This window comes from Mycteria americana, chromosome Z (assembly GCF_035582795.1).
Source record: "Mycteria americana isolate JAX WOST 10 ecotype Jacksonville Zoo and Gardens chromosome Z, USCA_MyAme_1.0, whole genome shotgun sequence".
NCBI classification, from domain to species: Eukaryota; Metazoa; Chordata; class Aves; order Ciconiiformes; family Ciconiidae; genus Mycteria; species Mycteria americana.
The window spans coordinates 6552381-6573615 of NC_134396.1; the positions used below are offsets into that span (position 1 = coordinate 6552381).

The 21235-nt window shown below is 37.6% G+C and overlaps 1 protein-coding gene across 1 annotated transcript in view; it reads left to right on the forward strand.

Annotated features, from left to right (window-relative positions):
- The first annotated feature begins 746 nt into the window (after nt 1-746).
- SLC1A3 (solute carrier family 1 member 3) overlaps nt 747-21235 on the forward strand; it is a 74582-nt gene continuing 54093 nt past the window's right edge. Inside the window, exons 1-2 of the mRNA XM_075488544.1 lie at nt 747-842; nt 2438-2712. Coding sequence (XP_075344659.1) covers nt 2532-2712 — 181 coding nt within the window. The 5' untranslated portion in view covers nt 747-842; nt 2438-2531. The remainder of the gene's footprint in view (nt 843-2437; nt 2713-21235) is intronic.

Consider the following 21235-nt stretch of genomic DNA (forward strand, 5'->3'; position numbering starts at 1 on the left):
GGCACTTATTTCTCAAAAGTGGATGTTTTATGCTTTTCCCTTCATCATTCATTCCATGCTATTGAAACAGGCTGAATGGGGCTTAGTACCAGTCAGTCTGAATTGCTAAACAAGGGGCAAGTCTCATCATGTGTTTTGAATATCTACAAGAAACTTACAAAGAATTATAGCTGATTATGTTTTTCTCTGTTCTTGATAATGCTCCAGTTGCTTCTGAAAGATATGTCTGGTTCCCCACCCTGGGAAGAGTAGAACATGAATAACTCTCTTTAAGAATTAGAAAATACGTGATAGCCTCACACCATGTCTCTTTTTAGAACAAAATAGCATGCTTACACATTTTACCATTTATTTAAAGCAGCACAGGAATGGTGTTATATAATTATGTTTAGGCTTTTCAGATTTCCAGTCTGGAATACCTAATGAAGAAGCGCTCCAGCCTCCCCTGCTCTGTGTGTGTGTGTGTGTGATCCTTCAGTTCTTCCTGGGTTCTGATTTTGCATTTCTAACGAAGCTGAGCTGACAAAGCGTGAAAGTGGTCTAAAAGAAAAAAACAAAGAAAGTGACCCTGCTTTCACTGTGCCAAGACTAATCAATATTCCAGAAGCTCAGCTTTCCCCTCTCCTCTGATGTGTTTTTATTTTTTTCAGAGTCGGGCTAACAGTCTCCTCCCCTTTCCTTAAGTTACAGTGATAGTAAGTTGCTGTATTCCAGAGCACATGCAGATTGTCAGTTTTCTGTCTGCCGCTCGCTCAACCCTGCAGCTCTGTTGCATTTGCTGGGAAACCCCTACCTTATCTGCCACCGCGACCGTGTTCTTAGGGTACTGAAGATCTGAAAAGGTGAGCCGATCGTTTCATTTGGTGTGTTTTGAGCACGAAGTCTTAATTTTTCACTCTCTGCCTTTGTATGTTACTTAATCTAATGATCCTTTTGGCTCTACCCATACTGTTTCTTGATCTTAATGTAAGATATAAAGGGCAGATTAGCTGCACTAATCATCTTGGAAAGAAAAGACACTGTAAACGAATCTTTTTTTTTTACAAAACACTAAAATTGATTGTTCTGAAAAAAATCCTGCTTGCACACAGAAGTCGTGTCCGACCTAGAATACTTACTAATTTAAACAACTAGCTCAGTCTCAGAATGTTTCCACTCTCAAGAAACGGAACATATAGCATTCTGTTAAAATTCAGAGAGGATATTGCACTAAAGTGCCAATCTTGAAACATATGGTAGAAGCAGCGATCAAATCCCGTCAAAATAAATTTGTTACAACATGGTATTTCCTTAAAACATGCTGTTTGAAAACCCTGTGTATTTATATTCTAAGTGCTTCCTAAAAAAAGGTATTTAGGCAGTAGATTTATTAAAAGTAAGATGTTAGAGTTGGACTGTGTATAAATGGAGAGAGATTTCAGTGGAAGCAACTAACTCTATCCATTTATTAATTTCTAATTTCTTCATAAAAACATGCCAGTCTATTAACTAGGACTTCAGAAAATGGGATTCTCAGTCTGGAAAATACTTTTGTGCCGGCTCCATTATCAAATAAATTCATATCAAACACCCACAAAAAAAATCATTTAAAAGTGATAATTAATGTCCTAATGAAGGATTCTTAATATTAAAACATTTTAAGGTTGATTCAGTGTGTGATTTCTTAAAATCGGATTATGTCCCCGTAATTGCTCTCAGGCCAAGCTAAGCATTACTTTGCAATGTGAACTTGCATTACAGTCTGAAGCAACAAGCTAAGTGGGATATAACTTCTGATGCTTTACAGATGTGCCCTGAATAGTTTATACACTTCAAAGATGAATGTTATCAACATAAAACTGTCAAAGGCATATCTTCTAAGTAGTGGCTCAGGGATAAATAAACTATTACCGCTGCATTTTGCCATGTGAAAAGGAGGAATTCAGTGAATGCATTCAACCATTTAAAAACATCTGAAATGCAGAACATTTTAAACATATCAGTTCAAGCGAAATATTTTTCTCCAATGGTTAGTGTGATGGTTAGCTAGAGGTTTTCTTCAGATAATATGGGCCTGCTAAACAGATGAAAAGCAAGCCTGGCAGATAGTTTTAAACATTATAGCACCTTACGCTTCTACAAATTGTACTAATTTTACATTAGTATACCTCTAGCAACTGCAAAAAAAAAAGTTATTCCTGGGTTTTACAGCATGACAGCAATTCAGATTAATATTTGAAGACACAGGACACGTACCTGATCAGTCCATATAATCCTTCTTTCAAAGCGTTCTTTAACAGTCATTGAGGCTATTTATCAAAAACTGCAATGAACAAATTAGATATTACAAATAATACAAGTTTTACTGAAACATGAAGAATATTTGCTTCCATGTAAACATATGGCTAATCATTCCTCTAAAATCTTATTGCAATGTTTGATATTTCTTGTCTTGCAGGTTTCTCCAGTACCTCCCACGGAAAAGACTCTTCCATTTTTCTGAAGGGATATTGACAGAAGTTAATTGTAAAAGAAATCTTTCTGCAAAATAGATGACTAAAGGTAACGGAGAAGATCCAAAAACTGGAAGTAGGATGGAACGCCTTCAACAAGGAGTCCGGAAACGGACACTTTTGGCAAAAAAAAAAGTGCAGAGCATAACAAAGGATGATGTTAAAAGCTATTTATTGAGGAATGCCTTTGTACTCTTCACCGTTGTTGCTGTGATTCTTGGTGAGTAATTTGTTCAATAGGAATATTCTGTTCTTCAGTGCGTTTGACAATGACGATTTGCCTGGGCGATTTGCATTACAAATGACATCCCAAATTCTTCTGCACTGATAAGAATGTTCTGGCTTGGAGAGTTTTGGCTTTGACAGCTGCATGTTGAAGTTTAGGGAAGCACCGTTTTAATAATTCTAGTATTCCTAAGGAGAATTTTGGTGAAAAAATTAGCTGTTTTATGGATTCTTCTCTTAAAAAATCACATATAATAACTGAATTGAATGTTTTCAATGAAATCTTTTTCTACCAAAGCCAACTGCAGCAAAATGCTCAGGATTTAACTTTTATTTACCTAATCTATCAAAAAAATAACACCTTGCAATGACAAACAGAAGTCCTCAATGAGTGAAACAAAGTGACATTTCTAAGCAAAAGTATATATTAGAGCCTCAATCTTTTCCGTTTTCCCTTGATAAATGCAAAAAAATCAAACCTAAGTACAAGCTTATGTTTTCTCGGTGACTCACAATCTTACGCATGCATCTTTCAGATGAATTGGGGCAACAATGGCAATGTTACTTATTCAAAGGACTGCAAGATAGCACCTGATTAAATGCCTTTTTAGAGTATATGGAGAGGAATCCAGAACATCAAATAGCATTTAGATTTGGAATGCACCAAAATGTAAATTTAAAATATTGCTACATATTTTGAATTTACATTAGAAAGTGAATCTTCTGAGAAAAACATACATTTTTTTAAACAATTTTCCTTTATATAATAACGTGATCACTTTTGGTAATTTTCCTTTACAGATTTTCTAAATGACACCATATGTTTCATGAAATACCCTTTTTTATAGTGTGAGCAAGAACATTATGGCTTTACTGTACTACTTTCATTTTTATTTTCTAATTAGTTTAAAATATAATACTATGAATCTGCTCATAAAACCCCAAATGTTAGCACTTAAACATAAGCATATCTATCCTACACCTATATAGGCCCTAATGCCCTTGATAATGCTGTTCCATATAAATCTGCTTGCTATGATTCTACAGCTTTTTTAGGAATTAAAATTTTAGGGCTTTACCATTATTGTTGCTTGATACCACGTCTGCAGGGGTATTTTAAATTAATGTCAGGTTTCATGGTCTTTTTCTGGGAGACAATTATATTAATTTGCATATTGGTAAAATAAAGTACTTTGTTGCTATAACAGAAAAGTCAGTCTCTCATATTTATCAACAGTATTTGATCACAAGTGTTTTTAATTCCTAAATAAGAATTTGCTCAATGCAAACCCCCCATTAATATCGGGGCGGGGGGGGGGAGCATTTTATGTACACTAGTCAGGGAAGGCAGGACAGATTAAGCAGGTTTTGAAACACTATCCAACCTCAAAGGAATGCAATTCTTAGATTGTCATCTGTCTTTACTGCACAAGAGCAATGTGCTCTTGCAATTTTTTCACTATCATCTAGCTCCACTGTGACTCCAATAAATTTGGCAACGTGGGAACAGAAATGTGGGCTGGACAAGTGTTTTTGCTGTTATTGCATGTTCCAGTTAGCTTTAGATGACTAGTGACACACGTCTGCCCACAGCTCCGCTACCACCTACAGCAATGGCAGAATGCTAGCAAGGCTGGAACACAAGTTGGAGAACTAATCAAAATGTGCAGCCTAGGATGAGCTGGCTTCTCCAATTCTGCTCATAAACCTATACACATATCTGGTGTAATATGTGGAAAAATGTCTTCTCATTACTATGACAGAATATTCAAAAATTTTCTCACATTTGTTATTTGTGGTGTAATTTTACAGTATATATATGGTTAGAACAGTAAGTTCACACTTGGTAGCTCATAAAAAGGTAAGATTTGGTTTTTTGGAGAGATTTTTGCTGTTGTGGAAATATTCAGAAGTAGAGAACAGTTGGCTAAAGAGTCTGGAAAACACTCAGTTGTTGAACTCCATCTGTCTAGTTTGGCAAGGACTAAATTGTTATAATCTCTCAGTTGTTTGGTGATCTGTGGGAAATTGGATGGTGGGCTTGATCCCTTTCCTAGCAGACAGTAATCAACATTGCAAAATTAACCCACCAATTAGCACCACTGGCTGTCGCATCAGAGATGCTTGGATGTGAGTGTAGGTGGAAACCAAACTATACTCAGGCCAGGGTTGAATCATTTACAAGAAATTATGCTTAATGCTCTCTGTAATCTAGACAGACAGATGACATCAGCTTTTAGTGCTGTCACTCCAGCAATTTTCATAAAGACTAAACTCAGGAAAAGCAAAATTTTAGCTTTAAAGAGAGCAACCTTCAGCAACATTTATTTCAGGCTTCTTTTGCCAAGGGACTTACATGAAAAAGCCTCTTTAACAGAACGTTTCTGATTTCTTTGCTGAGCAGGATTGATGCTAGTAGAGCTTAAGTGGATAGGATCTTATGTCTTAGCTCAGTTTCAGGACTGTAGTTTATAAGAGGCACTTGAGTTTGTGTCTGTAGAAGCATGCATTTTGTTATGAAGAGGGTAGCTGCAACATGCATTTGTTTGTGTTGCATACTGATATTTTGCAGACAGAGTAGAGATTTTCTGGCATTCACCTAATAAGGAGAAATATAGCCATTTACTCTAACTTCTGCTGTTACTCTGATTCTGAACTGAATTCTACACTGAATTCACTAGCTGCTGCAATACAAAGCCAATTAATATTTAAAAACCTAATGACGAAGATACAAGAAGATATAATTCATGTTGAGAATTACTTACCACTATTCTCCATTTCCCAAAAACCTCAAGAAAGGTCCTTCTGACTTCACATTCTGCATAGGTAAGGTCTGTCTAGCACATTGTCATTATCAACATTGTTGCTATTTTTTGTGAAATTTAAACTGCTTTCAAGCCCTTTGAGAAACTGAGAAAAGCATCGTCAATAAGTGAGTTATGATGCAGATTTTCAGATACTTCTGGTACACCAAGAAGTATTAAATTAGTTCTCTGCAGTGGTTCTTGGCAAGAGCCAGTAAATGAGAACAATTACGTGAGGCGAATTTGGGAAGCTGACCACCAGTAAATTCAGAGCGTCACAATGACCAGGAGCAATTTAAGGTAGGCTAGGGGTCATGGTGGCTCATGGAAAATCTGCAGGAAGTCTTATAAACTTTGAAGTGCTAGCCAAATTACTGGCAAAATCTCAGGCAGTGCCCTCTCTCCCACGCTACTTAGCTCCATCATCCTGTCCCCAAAATGCCTTCCTTTCAGATACCCTTCCTTCAGCAGACTGTCTTGATTCTCTGCTACTTACCTCCCATTTTCCAAAAATGCCACAGGAGTCCAGACTTTACTCTGGCAGGACTCCTAAATGCCAAAGAATCTCCTGTGGATTCTGAAGTTGTACTGAAGGAAAGATTGAGACACGCGGAGCTGCTGAGCAGAGATCCCGAGAAGCTGTTCACAGACAAATACTGTTTTAATTGAGGGGCTCCGTGAAGTGGAGGGAGGTTGTGGAGCAAGTACTCTAAAAAGCGGTTTCTGCATAGTTATGAAGCCATTATAGTTCCAAATTGTTAGCTAAAATCCTCTTTATGCTGCCAAGTTACATGCTGCAGTTCATGGGCATTCAAGGGGGATGGAGATGGATCCAGTTCTGTTTTCTGGCTACCTGTCCACAGAAGGGAGGGCAGGACTGGCTGTGTCATTGAACCTGGTCTTCTGGGTAATTGCAGGCAATCTCACAATAGATGTGAAAGGTAGGCCTGCAAGGCCCGTACAACATCTGTGCTACAACAGCATGCACCATATAAAAGATCAGAAAACTTTCCCACATCATTACAAAACAACCTAGCTAAAAGTACAGGAAGAAGACAGGAGAGATGAAGGCATTGCCAATGTCCCTGTGTCCCTGAAAAAAGCAAAGAGTTAAATAAAGCCTGCAGATGATCCTTCATAATACAGAAGGCAAAAAACCCACAAAACCCTAAAATATCTGAACAGTGAAAAGCTGTGCAGATTAGCAGATTCTCCTGTCTCGACACAATCCTGGTCTGAACAATAGTTTAACATGAGTCCTAAGAGGTACAAGTCTGTAATTCACAGGTAGGCAGAATCCTCGATAGCGCCCAAAAAAAAGACAGTCTGGTGTGTGTTGAAGCGACATCTTTTCTGCTACTGGCAGATCCTCTGTATCCACTGAAGACTGAGGCTGACGTACCCAGAGAAGGGTATTTGACCCCATTAGACACTGACAACGAACACGATGACAATACCTAAGGCAGCCTTGGTAAAATTTGCTTGAGAAGAAAGCAAAGATCCATCACTATAGGAGAAACAGCTGTGGGAGGTGAGTCCTAGGTGAGACAATATGTTAAAACATGAAGAGAGAATTGTGATACCATACAAAATATTAAGATATATACAAGAAAATCAAGACAGTTTGGGGACAGCTAAGGAGAAATTAATTCTATTTATGCTGAACTCAGAGGCTGCCTCTGTCCTAATGCTCTCCTAAAGAACCTGCCCAGCACAATTGCTTTCTCACTGAGTGACAAAACTTTCCTAAGTAATATTCTGAAACAATTCCTAAACAAAACCTTAATTCTTTTTGAAGTTAAGAAATAGTTATAATTTTGGGAAAAAAACATAAACAGACACTGTAAGATCCTGAGTGACACTTAAAAATTCAAAGGAGATGATCCTTTTCAAAAAGGAGAAAAAGTATAAAAATACAAATAACTTTAATTCTGCTATTAAGTAGCCAGTAATAAAAGTCAGACTGTGAAATACGAACAGTATGCTAGCCTAGCAGTTACTTGCAAAATAAAATTATGTTAATTTATTATCACAATCTTAATTTCATATCGTACACTCTGGTGTTACTGAAATGAAACAGCACTGGTTGTTGGACTGCCATACGTGGCACAGAGTAACAACAATAAACTTGGTTACTTTGTGAAGCACAATTATGTATTCTGGAGACAGCAGCTGTGCATATATTCACAGTAAATATACAAAATGTGCTAAATATAGCCTTACTACCTTCTTATTTGCTCTAAATTGTCAGATCAGTGGACTTGCAAAGTAGCGCTCAAAAGTAGTATGCCTGAGTGGTCGTAAAGCAATCCATTCATTCACTGCACTCATACGTTCATTCAGTGCACTCTGCATGCAGCTTGTGAAAAGGAAAGTGAGATTCTCAAAACTCTCTCTAGAAATTAAATTTAAATTTATTTACGTAATACCACTCCTTACAAAGCAGATTCCAACGCTATCCTGGGTGGAATACAGGGCAGTAACCACCTGTCACATTTAGGATGTTTATGTGGTTTCTCAGAGATTTTACAAGAAAATTCCCTGAATGCCAGTAGAATGTGGCAATCCTGCTATCAAAAGATATGTTACAACATAAACAGTGGTCATCTCCAAGACTGTCAAAAAAAATTTGTGTGGAGGAGCAAAGGGGACTAAGAAGACATTTCAGCATCAAATGAATTAGTATTAGGGCTTGCCAGTCCTTCCCACTTTTCAATAGGCATGCACTGTAGTCACTATGATGACTGCAAAGCAGTACAAAATCATAAGCAAGGTGCTAATGATTTGTATGCTGAGTAAACGTTTAATGTTGTTAGATCCTTACTAGCACCCTAGCTATTGTAAAGCTAGAATGAGTTGTCATCTGCACTGGAATGCTTTTGAGTTGGCCACAATGAAGGTGTAGCTGAAGATGGCATGCTCAGTTGTTTATGAATTCCCAAAACTTTCATTAATGTGGCTTGAATTTATCACATAATTTCTTGAAATAATCAGGCATCTAAAAGTTTCCAGGGATTTTATGATACCGAAGAAAAAGTATTTTTATAAAATACTTATCTTTTTAGGTGAATCAAGATAAAGTGCATTTGAAAAACTATACAAAGAAATCCAATATTAAAGAGAGGTAAATAAAGAAATTAGATCTTCTGGAGGTTAAAAAAAGCTGCTAAAAAAGTAAGATATAAACACAGGCATTGTGATAATTTGTACTGTAGCATTGACTTCTAGATCAGCAGCTGAGAGAAATTCACTCTTTTTTTCCCACACCTTGTTAAAAAGATCAGATGTTCTGGAACCACCAACTGCATAAAATAATCCATGCAGTCACATTAGTTATGTATATCCTCTGTAGATCCTCCCAATTCCTTTCGTTTAATGTGCATTCCCTTCAGAATTTGTATTTCATTCAGTTTCAGATTACAACTCAGCTTCCTTGGGATTTAGCATATTTTGTCATACATTTGTTTCTCAGCATATTACAGCTCAGTTCAACTTGGAGCTTTGGAGCAATAAGGCAATGCAAGTGATGAATTAAAAAAATAATAAGGAGCTAAGAGATTTCTTCCTCCCATACTAATTTCTCCAACTGTGTTGTTCATAGAACATGCTATAGTGTCTACAATGTATTGTGTCTACAATGTATGTATGGTGTCTATGTATGGTTAGACACCATACATATAGACAATGTTTGTTAGAAAACAACTAGGCTCCTGACCAAGGAGTTTTAAATGAGTCATTGATACAACAAAAAATAGAGTGTATGAAATAGGGAAGAAACTATGGAAAATAGGGAAAGAACAAATAGAAATTATTCTAGAGAAATTTTACTAAGAGCTGGGTTATTACACTTATTATGTCAACCAATCAGATTTGGAGTTGTACTGACACTGTACATTTAATCAACAGGACGAAACCACAGGGTGTGTAACTTTAAAATCCATACGGAAGACATTTATTTTGATGATAGATTTTATAAGGCATTTTTTAACAAAAGAGGAACATAACAGTTCCAGTGAACTGTACAACAGTGAAAAGGAAAACAGTTAAAAGCAGGAAAAGAGGCAAAGAAGACCAGAAGGATAACAGGACAATCAGGAGAATAACAAAGTGTTACTGTTACTCATATTTTGTGGTTGTTCTCCCATGTCCTTTCTCTTAGCAGCAGTTATATCCACCTTTTCAATTCTTATTCAATTCTGTACGTTGAAGAAATGCATTTTCTTGCTTGAAATTTGACATGCCTATGTATTTTCTATTGGCACGGGTAGAAGATCATAAATGGAAATCAGCTTGACAGTTATAAAGTGTGTGTCTGGTTTTCACCATTTACTGTAACTTGGCATAACTGAAAACTCATTTATTAAAAAATGTCTATAAAAGATGGATCTTAAGTGTTAAGCATTATTTACACTGAAACATAAGCTGGTCCCTCAAACTGGCTCTTTTAAATGCTCTGGTTTTACTGTTCACAAGGACTAAATTAAAAAAAAAAAAAAGAATAAAATTGCGTTTGTATTAATATAGCAGGACCATTAATCAGGGAATTCCTGGGAGTACTAACCAAAGGCAGTTGATAAATAAGGCTACTGCATATATTTTGATATATTTTAAAATAATTTTGACTTGGGAATACACACATTAAACAAACATGGATGTACGATCTAGTCCTTCAAAGCCTAATACGTAAGCAAAGGAAGCTGCACGTGGAATCCAAATCTCAGAGCCGGGTGTCTTTTTAGGGCATGAGCGAGAGCTAGGAGACTCAAAAGGGTAACTCCACAAGTCCACAAGCTAAGCATGTAACTGCCTAAAACTTGCCAGGAGCAAAAAAAATACACAACAAGCAAACAGGTTTGCATTCCTACTCCCACTCATTTCTGAGTGAGTCAGGACCATGCCAGATATTTTCACCCAGTTAAGATCCAGAAACACAAGAGCCCTCACCTTGGGAATGGTGTCAGCAGTGCTTGAGGAATTGGCTCGGTCTTTGCCTTTCAAAAGGCAAGTTACAGGAGGATGCAATTCCACCATTCCTTTCAAAGTTGTGTCATCAGGCAGAAGGAAATGCAAGACTTCTAAAGGCAAATATATATGCCAAGAGACCAAAAGGTGGCATGATGTTTTAACCTAGTGGCTAAAACAGTCATCTGTAACAGGGAGCCCCAGGTTATGAAGTAATCCTTTGAACAGGAAAGGAACAGAGGGCATCCCAAATCCAGGTGATTCTCTGCATGTGTTTGTCAGACATGTTCAGTTTCTAGATCCCCAGGACTTAGCCTGGAATTAGGCAAATAAATGTTTAGGTCGTGGCAATTCTGAGAAAAACACAAGCAGAACAGTGAGAAGTGAGGGGTCTTCCAAAACAAATGGAGAAGTGCCCGTTAACTTTATAGATTTCCAGAACTGAGCTTTTTTATCTAGAGGGACTTTGAAGGCCACAATTTGGACTCAGGTACTTACTATGTAATTAAGTCTCATTCCAGGTGCCGGTTTCCCTTTGCCATTTTTGTGACCTTTAAGATAGGGAAATTCTGCCATTCTGAATAACACCTAACAGTGAGAAGAGAGGTATCATAACCTACATGGAGGCTACATCTAAATTAATCCTCTACGTTACAACATATCCTTCAGATGAGTTAACTCACAAGAAGTCAGGCATGAGACCTCTTTTTAATCAACTGAAATAAAAAGCTTTTGGAAATTCATGTGTTGAAAGAGGCTGTTGACCAGTAAACTAAATAGATGGAAGGTTCTAGTTATGAATAGTTTCATAGTCTTATTGATGGTTTTAGGGATGAAGTGGCTCAAATAACAAAATGAAACAGCTAGGGGCTGAAAGCGTCCTAGCTATCTTTGTAAAAAGGTGGTAACATGATTCCATGAATTTCAGTCATGAACCTGATTTTCTTATCAAAAGAATTCACTGGATGATAAAACAAACATAAATAGAGGGTTCTGGTAATGCTTACACCTGATATGGCAAAAGTCTTGTATTCTACAACAGGAAATGCTTCCTCTCAGTCTGTCCAGGTTATTTGCATGTGTCAGCAAAATACTGGATAAAAAAGATCCTTTAAAATCTTTTAACAAAGTCTGCCATGTGAGTTATGTTCCATCACGCAAACAGTTCTGGCATAGGCATATTTTGATTCAACAAAATACTTAATCCTCAGTGGCAAACGTCTCAGTTACAGATTTAGACTATCAGCACTAAGCTAAATTAACAGGTGGTTTTGTAGGAATGAAAAGTTGGGCTAGCTCCACAGAGATATGAATGTATAATTTGAATGTCCCACAAACGATGGTGTAAAACTGCATATCAAGGAAGGCAAGCCTACAATGAACTGTTTTCTAGTGTATGTCTAAGGTGGAATTAAAAAACCAAATAAAGGCAACTATCAAGGTCTATCCTCAGGCTCTCTGTTAAACTACACTGGAAGTTCTTCGGAGCAGAACTCTGTTTTCTGAGCATGTTTGCACACAGTTCTTGGCACTGAGGGAGCTCAGTCTCATTGACTGCGATTCCTCAGTGTTACTATACTGTAAAAAAGACAAAATAATACAGATGGGCAGCTGAAACTGCAGTGGAGAAAAACAGAATTCGGTGCTGTTAAGGACTATGTCAGCTTCCAGTTGAGGAAAAACAGGAAAGAAAGAAATGTAAAGGTAAGAAAGGAACTACATAAACTTTAAGAAAGCAGCTTTCTTATCTGTTGGGAACTATTCTTTATGTGAGTAAAAACATTAATATTAGTCAAGAAGGTGAAGCAACAAAGTAAACCCAGGCATGAAAAAAACAGCTATTACAGTAACTTTGTAAAGCACTGAGTAGTACCCTAATTCTAAACAATAATTCACAAAATATAATCTGGCATATACTGTGAATGCCTGATCTTTTTTATATGCATAGTAAGAGAGAATTCCTGAATTTTGATGGAATTATTTGTTATTTTTTGCGTCAAAAGTATTTCTTCTATAGCTCAGAGACTAATAAGAGTACATAAACCAGGAGTAGTTTCTCTTTCAATGAAGTCTTTTGTCTGAGGATGAAATCAGGAATAATGTCCCTATTCCATAAAGAAGACTCTGCTTCAGTGCCAGCAGTGAAAACTCTTCTTCATTCCAAATCCTCTACAAATGCCCTGCAATTGCTTGTCTTATAAATAACCACAAAAGAGAAATCACAGATGACAAATAAATACAGAAACAGTTCAAGGAAAACAAGGAAAATATTAAGAAAAAATTTGAAGGCAAACAGAGAAGTAGAAGTTGGATAAAAAGAGAACAATCTTTTGGACATGTTCTCAAAGGAAGAAAACTACCTCCTAATTGGGGAAGAAGGGCAAATGAACCAAATAACTAGAGAGAGAAGGGAAAAAATATATATGAGTGTAACTCTGGAGCCAAGAAGTAGCAAAGGACAGATTTCAGTGATTTTTTTAAAAAACTTTTTAACAGCACTCAGATGCTGTTACATCCTCAGATTTGGTATAAGAAGTGTCCTGGTTTAGGCAGTACCTCAGAAAACAGTGATTTTACTCATTCCTTAGTTACATCAGTTCTTCCTTACAGCTTCAGATTCCCCATTCCTGTTGTATGGCTCTGTCCACAAAATCCAAGGAGGGGCAGCTGTGTCTGCAAGTAAAGACAACATGCAAGTGCCCAGCCATAGCTATAAAGGTGTTTCAGGAGTTCAGGCACCTCCAGAGTTAGGCAGCAGAGGCAGAGGCTTTGAGTGTCTTGGCTTTGAGCTGTGAGTTAAGTGCCTATGTATCTATGTTAATCTAGCCCTAAATGCCCGTAAAATACATGAATATTATAAAATGCCTCTGGACCTCTGCAAACTGTAACTGAATAGTGATGTTAGAAGTCTGGTGTGATTTTTTTGGAGGGTAATAGGTCTCACTGGATAAAGCAAATCTTCAGGGTCAGGTTCAGCTGGCCGGTGTTCCTGACTGCAGCACTGTGGCTCTGTCTCTCCTCAGTGCAGCTGAGAGCACGGTGGCACTCTGTGACCCCTGGGCAAAGGTAACACACTGACTTCTCTTCCGATGCAGGGAACAACTCTTTGACATCAATGTAACTCTTACTTCACTATACATTTGGTTTTCTCTGGATGTGTCTCTTTCTACAGCCTTAGAATTCTGTCCAGGTGGAATTGGAGGTTTCTGTGCCTGATGTTCTCTGATCTTTCACAGCTTAGTTGCAGCTTAGTTGCAGCAGGAGTTTCAGCTAAATTGCTTGATATCTGGAAGTCTCGGAGAGCCCCAGAGTGCACATGTGCATGCACAATAGGCTCTGTAGCATGCGAGCAATGACTTCAGCACTCCCAGAAAGTGTCAGGCCTGCCACAAATCAGTATATGCCATCCAGAACTACCACAGGTAGTCCATTTGTGCACAATAAGTAGAGTGCATCCTGACTAAAGTAGATACGTGTTTTACATACAGTTAAAACAGGTAGTTCATTCTTCCCGGCAGAATGAGGTCAACAAGTTGTAAGGTATGACTTTGCTGCTGGAACCATCCCATACCACAATATGTCATATTATTGGGATCTTCTGGACCCCAGTCATGTCCAGGATATCTTGCTCTTCTATGGTACTTCTCCCATGACTCCCCTCATGATATGTCTCAAGCAAAGGAGAGGTAGCTATTTGTGTCAAAATTAATCCATATTCTACTTCAATATAGCCACCTATAAAAGCTATTTGGAGCACAGGTCCTTAAGGTGTCTAGTGCACTGGCATCATCCGGTTAAAAGAGAAGGAACATATCACACGAAAATATATACGCCTATACATGTGAGATCCTCTACTGGGTGTCTGTCAGATGAGAGCTGTAGAGGAGTAATAGCTAGTTTATTAAGCCAATTGATACTTGGTCTTCCTGAGGTCTGAAACAGAGAAGCAAGGGCATGTGGAAAACATTTGCTCTAAATTCAACCTCAGGAGAAGAGAATTGAAGGAATTTTAAGCTACCTATTAGCTCCAATTCTGGATTGCCATAGGAAGAGTAACTGATTGCTTAAGGGTATGTTTCTGTGATTGATTAAGCCAGTCCTATCTCAGTCTCTGGCTGAATAGTTCAACCCCCAAATGTTTGCTTTCCTTCCTTGCCGTCACACCAGCACCACCATCATCTAGCACAGCAGTAAACCTGTCCAGGGAACTAATCTGGCAGAAAACTAACCCAGTAAAATATAGTTCCTCTCTGGTTTAGCCCCCATGTCAGTATCTGACAATTGTAAGTGCATTGAAGTAAGGACTTCGGGTTTGTCTAGTTTGGAGAAAAGGAGGCTGAGGGGTGACCTCATTGCTCTCTACAGCTTTCTGAGGAAGTGGAGAGGGAGGTGCTGAGCTCTTCTCCCTGGTACCCAGTGACAGGACACATGGGAATGGCTCAAAGCTGCACCAGCAGAGGTTTAGACGGGGCATTAGGAATCATTTCTTTACTGAGAGGGTGGTCAAACACTGGAACAGGCTTCCCAGAGAGGTGGTCGATGCCCCAAGCCTGTCAGTGTTTAGGAGGCATTTGGACAATTCCCTTAACAACATGCTTTGACTTTTGGTCAGCCCTGAAGTGGTCAGGCAGTTGGACTCAGTGATCATTGTAGGTCCCTTCCAATGGAAAATATTCTATTCTATTCTATTCTATTCTATTCTATTCTATTCTATTCTATTCTATTCTATAAAAAAGATCAGCTTAAACTGCAGTTGTTTCCTGGCTGTAGCAATTTGGTGCTCTCCACAGCATTATTCCCCTCACTTTGATGCCCCTCCTTACCTTATTTGCCTACCACAGAACTTGGACAAAAAAGCCTGTACCTGTCTCTCCTGAACCAAGGGAATTTCTGCTTTTTTGGAATGAAGATTCATAAAGCACTTTTTAGGTTATCCCATCAAATATACTTTGTGTGAAGGACCTTTAAAGAGGGTCATAATCTTACACCTTTAGGATAAAAAAGGTCAAAGAGATGTAGTAAGGCAGCACTGATGACTGTATAATACAAGAAGTAGTTCTCAAATACTTAAGAGCAGTAACTCTGCTGCAGTCCTAAATTAAATGAACTGAATAAAAAATGTAGCTAGTTAGCTACTAAACAATATTTAGCATAATAAGAGCTAATCTGTAAGATAAAATTAGTAGAAGTAACAAAACAATCACAAAAAACATCTGCTGCAGTATTTAGGTATTGAATATTTTGGTTAGGTACCTAGTATTTAGGTTCAACAAAATGATTTCAAAGGGAACATACCTCCCTACCTACATAAGGAAAACCAGAAAGTAAGGAAGGAGAAAGGTGATATATACAAGGGGGATGAGGGTGGGGGGAAGGTTCAATATAAAATTATGGGAAAAAAAAGATGAAAAGCAAAAGCATGCAAGTGAATTGGTGAGTCTGTGGTTCCTGTGGCCAGCAAAGAAAGAGATTAAGAACAAGTGTGATTTTGTCGGCAACTTGAAGTATTTCTTATCGCTAGAGAAGTGATTTACCTGTTTGTCTGAAGTAAATACAGTTGCAGCCTTATCTGAAACTGGTTGTTAGAAGAAAAGGTGTCAGAACAAAATGGTAAATTAAGCAGAAACAAATGACCCAAAGAACAAAAGCATTCATTCCAGAGCTCTGCAGGAACATAAGAATTAAAAGGCTGTGCAGCTAACAGAAATATACAACGTCCCATTAAACTGGTAGGAGCCTGATTCTCTTACTGGCTCTAGCCCAATTTCTGTTATAGAACAAAATGTTATTTGCTTGCTGGTTACAAGGTTTTCTGGAAGAGCACTATTAACAGCTGTTACTTTAGTGCACCGTTCTACCTAGTTTAAGGTATTCTTTTCCAGTTATTATGGAGTTTTCTATTTCCTACTGGAAAAGAAAAAGTAAGTCTGTACCTCATCTATTAAAGAAAAGGATATCGATACGGACCTCATTTAACTGTGTTTTGGTATTTACCGGTGAAAAGCAGAAGTGTATGTAACTCTTATTGGTGGGTTCTGTTTGAACTGGCAAGCATTCATACAGAAAAGGCAGCTTGTGCACTGTCATGAATATACTACCTAGTAATTTCCTCTTTAAATATGCTTGAGTGATTTTTGATCAATTAAAAGGTAATACTGCTAGATTTTCTACTTTCTGCAGGAAAATACAGTAGAGAGCATGGACATTTAAAAAAATATTAACTCCAAGTAATGGTATGGTCTTAATTCCTCTGTGTTTCTGAAATAAGAGAGAGACCAGAAGCTCATAAGGATTCATTTTAAAAATTGAGACTTCACTTATTTAACATAACTGCTGCTATTGTTCACTTAAAAACGTCATGCTAATTAGGACCTTCCTTATTCCCTTAGAATTATTAATTATTTGAAGTAGTGAAAAAAATAATCCTGTCTTTGAAATTTTTATATCTAATTCTTCAAAGTAGGCCAAGGAGGAGGATAGACTTAAGCTTCCCTAAAGTTCTTGAATGAGCATTTAGATCTGAGCAAAGCCCCATTTCTCATCCTCTAAGTGTTATGGCTCTTTTTTTTTTTTTCTGATGTGGTGTTTTAAACCCATGTGTAGGTGTGCAACCTATTTCATCTATACAACACAAAGAATCACGTGAAGCAGCTCTCTACCATTGTGAGACCAAGGCATTTTGCCATGCAATTAAGAACTTCATTTTCTCCATGGTGGATTTTAAAGTTCATTTTCAAATTCAATTTAAGGAATTATATATAAGTTGATGATACTCTGGTAGATCACTACAACAATCTTTTTTTGTAAAAAACAACCAAACAAAAAAGAACCATCTTCATAACAAATCTATTCCTAAAAAACTGAGTATTACAAAAGTATTAATTTTTGTCTTGCTGCTTCAGACCCTGATTTTAGCGCTCACTTCATCACACTTTGAAGTTAATCCATTTAAGAAATTTTATATGGAAGGTTGCATGCTTCTTAGCAATTACAGGTATACCCATAGTTTTTAAAGCTTGACATGAAGACTTTATTGTTTCCTTTCTGGTACTGCAGCCTAGAAGTGAAAACTCTAGGCCATTTGTCAGTGTCTTCCTATCTCAGAAATAAGCAATCCCAAATCATATCTGCCATTTTTGCCATTTCCATCCCATTCCCATCACTATCACAATTATTTTCAGCTTCTGCTCCTTTCAAGTTTTAAATTCGCTCTTCACTGTGTTCATACAGATTGAATTTTATTTTGAACATCTACATTGATATAACAATGCAATGAAATGGTTTAGTTGAAGGATTGTTCTGATTGTCATCAGAATTATCTGCAAATCAAGTTTTCCATAAATTTGACTATATGACTGACAAGAACACCTCAAAAATCTTTTTATAACTCTAATCTCATTTGCTTCTTCATTATGAACTGTATAGATTTTTCATCAATATGGTTCTGTTATACAACTATACACATGTATAGAATTCAGCTCCTTAACTTAAACAAGCACTACTGATTCTTGTCCAAAAAAAGCCCAACAAACTCTGTCGAGAATTCTACTCTTCCCTGCGGTGCAGAAATGGTACACCATTTACTGTTTGAAAAGTCAGGCTCTGATAGCGTTGATCAGTTGTTCTTTTCTGTTACAAAGGGTAGACAGAAACCTGCACAACAGGTTGTGGGAGCTTGTTTCACACAAGGCTTTGTTTCATTATAATTTCCAGAATTAATCAGAAACTTGAAACTTTTACTGACAAAGGCCAGCTCCAGTATTTAATCTTCTCAGTCCTGATCATGGAGGGTGCTAAGCACTACAACTCTTACCACACACAGAGACATGGATGGTTGTTGAAATACTGCACATCTTCCAAATGTTTAGTACCTCCTACCAGGTCTTCCCAAATTTATTTTGGTATTTAGTCATTGTGTCTATCTTTAAATCATCATTGTATGCTGTTATCTCCCTGTTTAAAACCTGTGAATGTTGGTTCTGAGAAGTGAATTCAAAGAAGTCAAAGCTACCCTGCCAAGTTTGAGTTTTCTGTTTCATAATTTTTGTTAATAATACTTTGTCAGGCAGGATGTAATACCCAGTATCTAGGTATTTAAACTCAGAACAGAAAATAAAGTTTCATCTGCATATATTCTAAAATCAAGACAGACTGGTAAAATCATGCTGTTCTGCTTTCATTATCACAGACTACAATGAGGAAATAATTTGCTTGAATTCCCTCTTGTGCTGCTAAGATCACTATGTGAACACAATTTGCAGAAACATCTGTGAAGCAACTACTACTATATCTATTTTATAAGTAGGGAAACTGTGTCAGAGCAAGGTTCTTACGGCTTAGGCATGACTGCATACAAATTAATAGCAGTGCTAAGATTAAAGCTGAAGAATTAGTAACTATCGGGTGTTGACCCAGTTCACCACAATACACTACCAGGGCACATTTTTTCCACATCCCAGAAATTCTTTTTGTGAACTGCAGTGCTGGGCAACCCTGTAATTATGCACAGAGCACTTTAGGACAAAAAAAGCAATAATTTTTGGCTCAACAGGTTTACATGGAACTTCAGAAACTTACTCTCTCTAGCAATAATATCTACAGCCATCTACTCAGGCCCTGATTCTCTCTTAGGCCACTTTGTACTGCCTGGAGAGTAGTGGACCAGATAATCAAGCCCTTATAGTATAGCATAAGGACTAGTTCTTATATCAGCTTTAGAAACCCTTACTAACTTCAGTGAGGCTTTGTACTAGTGCAGAGATTAATTCATGTGGAACTAATTGCAGGACTGTGGCCTAAGTAAGAAACTGGTCTAGCTCTATTTGCTTGTTATCCAGTTGTCAAAATGTAGTGCTCATTAAGTGCAGAAACAAAAGGTCCCGATGGATTCTTTATATCTGGGAAATGTGTTTCCCATATAAAAAGAAAATAAGTAGTAACACTGCAGTGGAATTTAAAACCTTATTGAAAAGAAGGGAAACTCTAAAGCACGTCTTTTAATCAAGAATAATTCAGAGGCCCTTCCTCTATGCAGTTTATGATCTACTTTTACCTAAAAAAATCATTCATGCAAAATGCACTTTGACTACCTGAGTCTACAGAACATGAATGAGACTAAAACAAATGCCTTCTAGTCCCACCACTCTCTTCCACAGTGTGAACTCCATGCTTGGTTCCAGTTGTGCTCTAATCACTTTTCTCCCATCCAGTAAAACTGAGATTTTCTGTAATACACAAGACACTTCTGGACTCCTCTAACTTAACCAACTTGCTGAAGTCCCTAACAGCATGATCAGACAGGGTCGCCAACATGAGAGTTATAGCTGTTTCCTTACATCAGTAGATGGCAATAAGCTAGTGTTGGAGGTATAACAGCATATTTTAGCTAGTAAAATTTGGCATGAAGATATTATCTGTTGTATGGATGTGCCAATCTAAAATCTGATTAAAAAAACCCAAAAACATAAAGTGAGTAAGAATTGGAAGTAGCAGTTTCCAGAAGTGTTCAATGTTACGGCATTTTCAGGATGTACCCAAGTTCTGACATGATCTAGAAATGAGCTTGAATGCCCTGCTGCCTAACATCACTAAGGATGCAGTTTCATGAAAAGTTTTAGGAAATCTAAGTCTGCCTATCTGCCAAAAAGGGCAGTCCCACTCTTCTCCAAGGCACATTCCTACCTATTCCTTTGTGAGCCATGCAAACAAATTACCTCAAGGAATTGACCTGGCTGAAAATTAACTCAGTAAAATAAATTATTTTTGCAGCAGGATCAATTCTCTGATCCAACTTTCTATACAGCCACAGTTGGCACAAATGCCAGTAGTAGGCAGTGGGGAAGCAACATGGAGTCAGGAATGGGAACGAGGGATAGCTGAGTTTCACCATCTGTATGGTTAAGGAGTGTTCCTGATACTGGCTGGATATAGAAAACCTACATCAGATAGGCACCAAACCATTTAACATTCAGTCAATTGTAACTAGTTGTGTCAATTAATGAAATAATTACCCAAATAAGCAAATAAGGCAGTTGGTGCCAAGTACAGGACAAAATCTATGAAGTTCTAGCTGAGAAGTTTAGGTTGCCACGTCAGCCTGTCTATGGCTTCCATTTGTAAATATATCGCAAGCACCATTTTTCTGTTCCCAGCAAGATAAATGGATCCAGGCACTCCCTTACCCCACTCCCGCAGGCACTGAAACCTACCACTTAATCATCCAGTAAGATCTTCCAACCCCGATTAGCTGCTTCTTTGCAAGTGCCTGTGTTTCTGAAGGTAGGCCTGTGTAAAGCTATTTACCCCCTGATGCTGTTTTGCTGTGTAAAGACCTAACCACAAGGGGATTCTCAAATATGTCTGTCCTGGTTATCCAATCTGATACACATCTACAGGATCAGGCCCCACAAAGTAAACAGGCATGGACAAGACTTCTGAAGGTTGGTAGCTAGTATATATATGCATTTCATACATGATTACAGTCAAAATCCCAGAACTCAAAGCATTTGGCTTCAGTAGCAGGGACTCTTTCCTTTTCATTAATGCTCAGGATGTCCCTTTTACATTACTCCAGATTTAAAAAAATAGCAGCACAAATAACCTTCTGAATTTGTTACAGTGAAAAATAATTTAATGGCTTCAGCAGGACTATTCATAATAGTAGTTGATATTTGAGAGAGCAAATCCGGAGTGCAATCTGGGGCGTAATAAAAACTGCATGTTACAATCAGATACATCAAGTAAGTACTATAC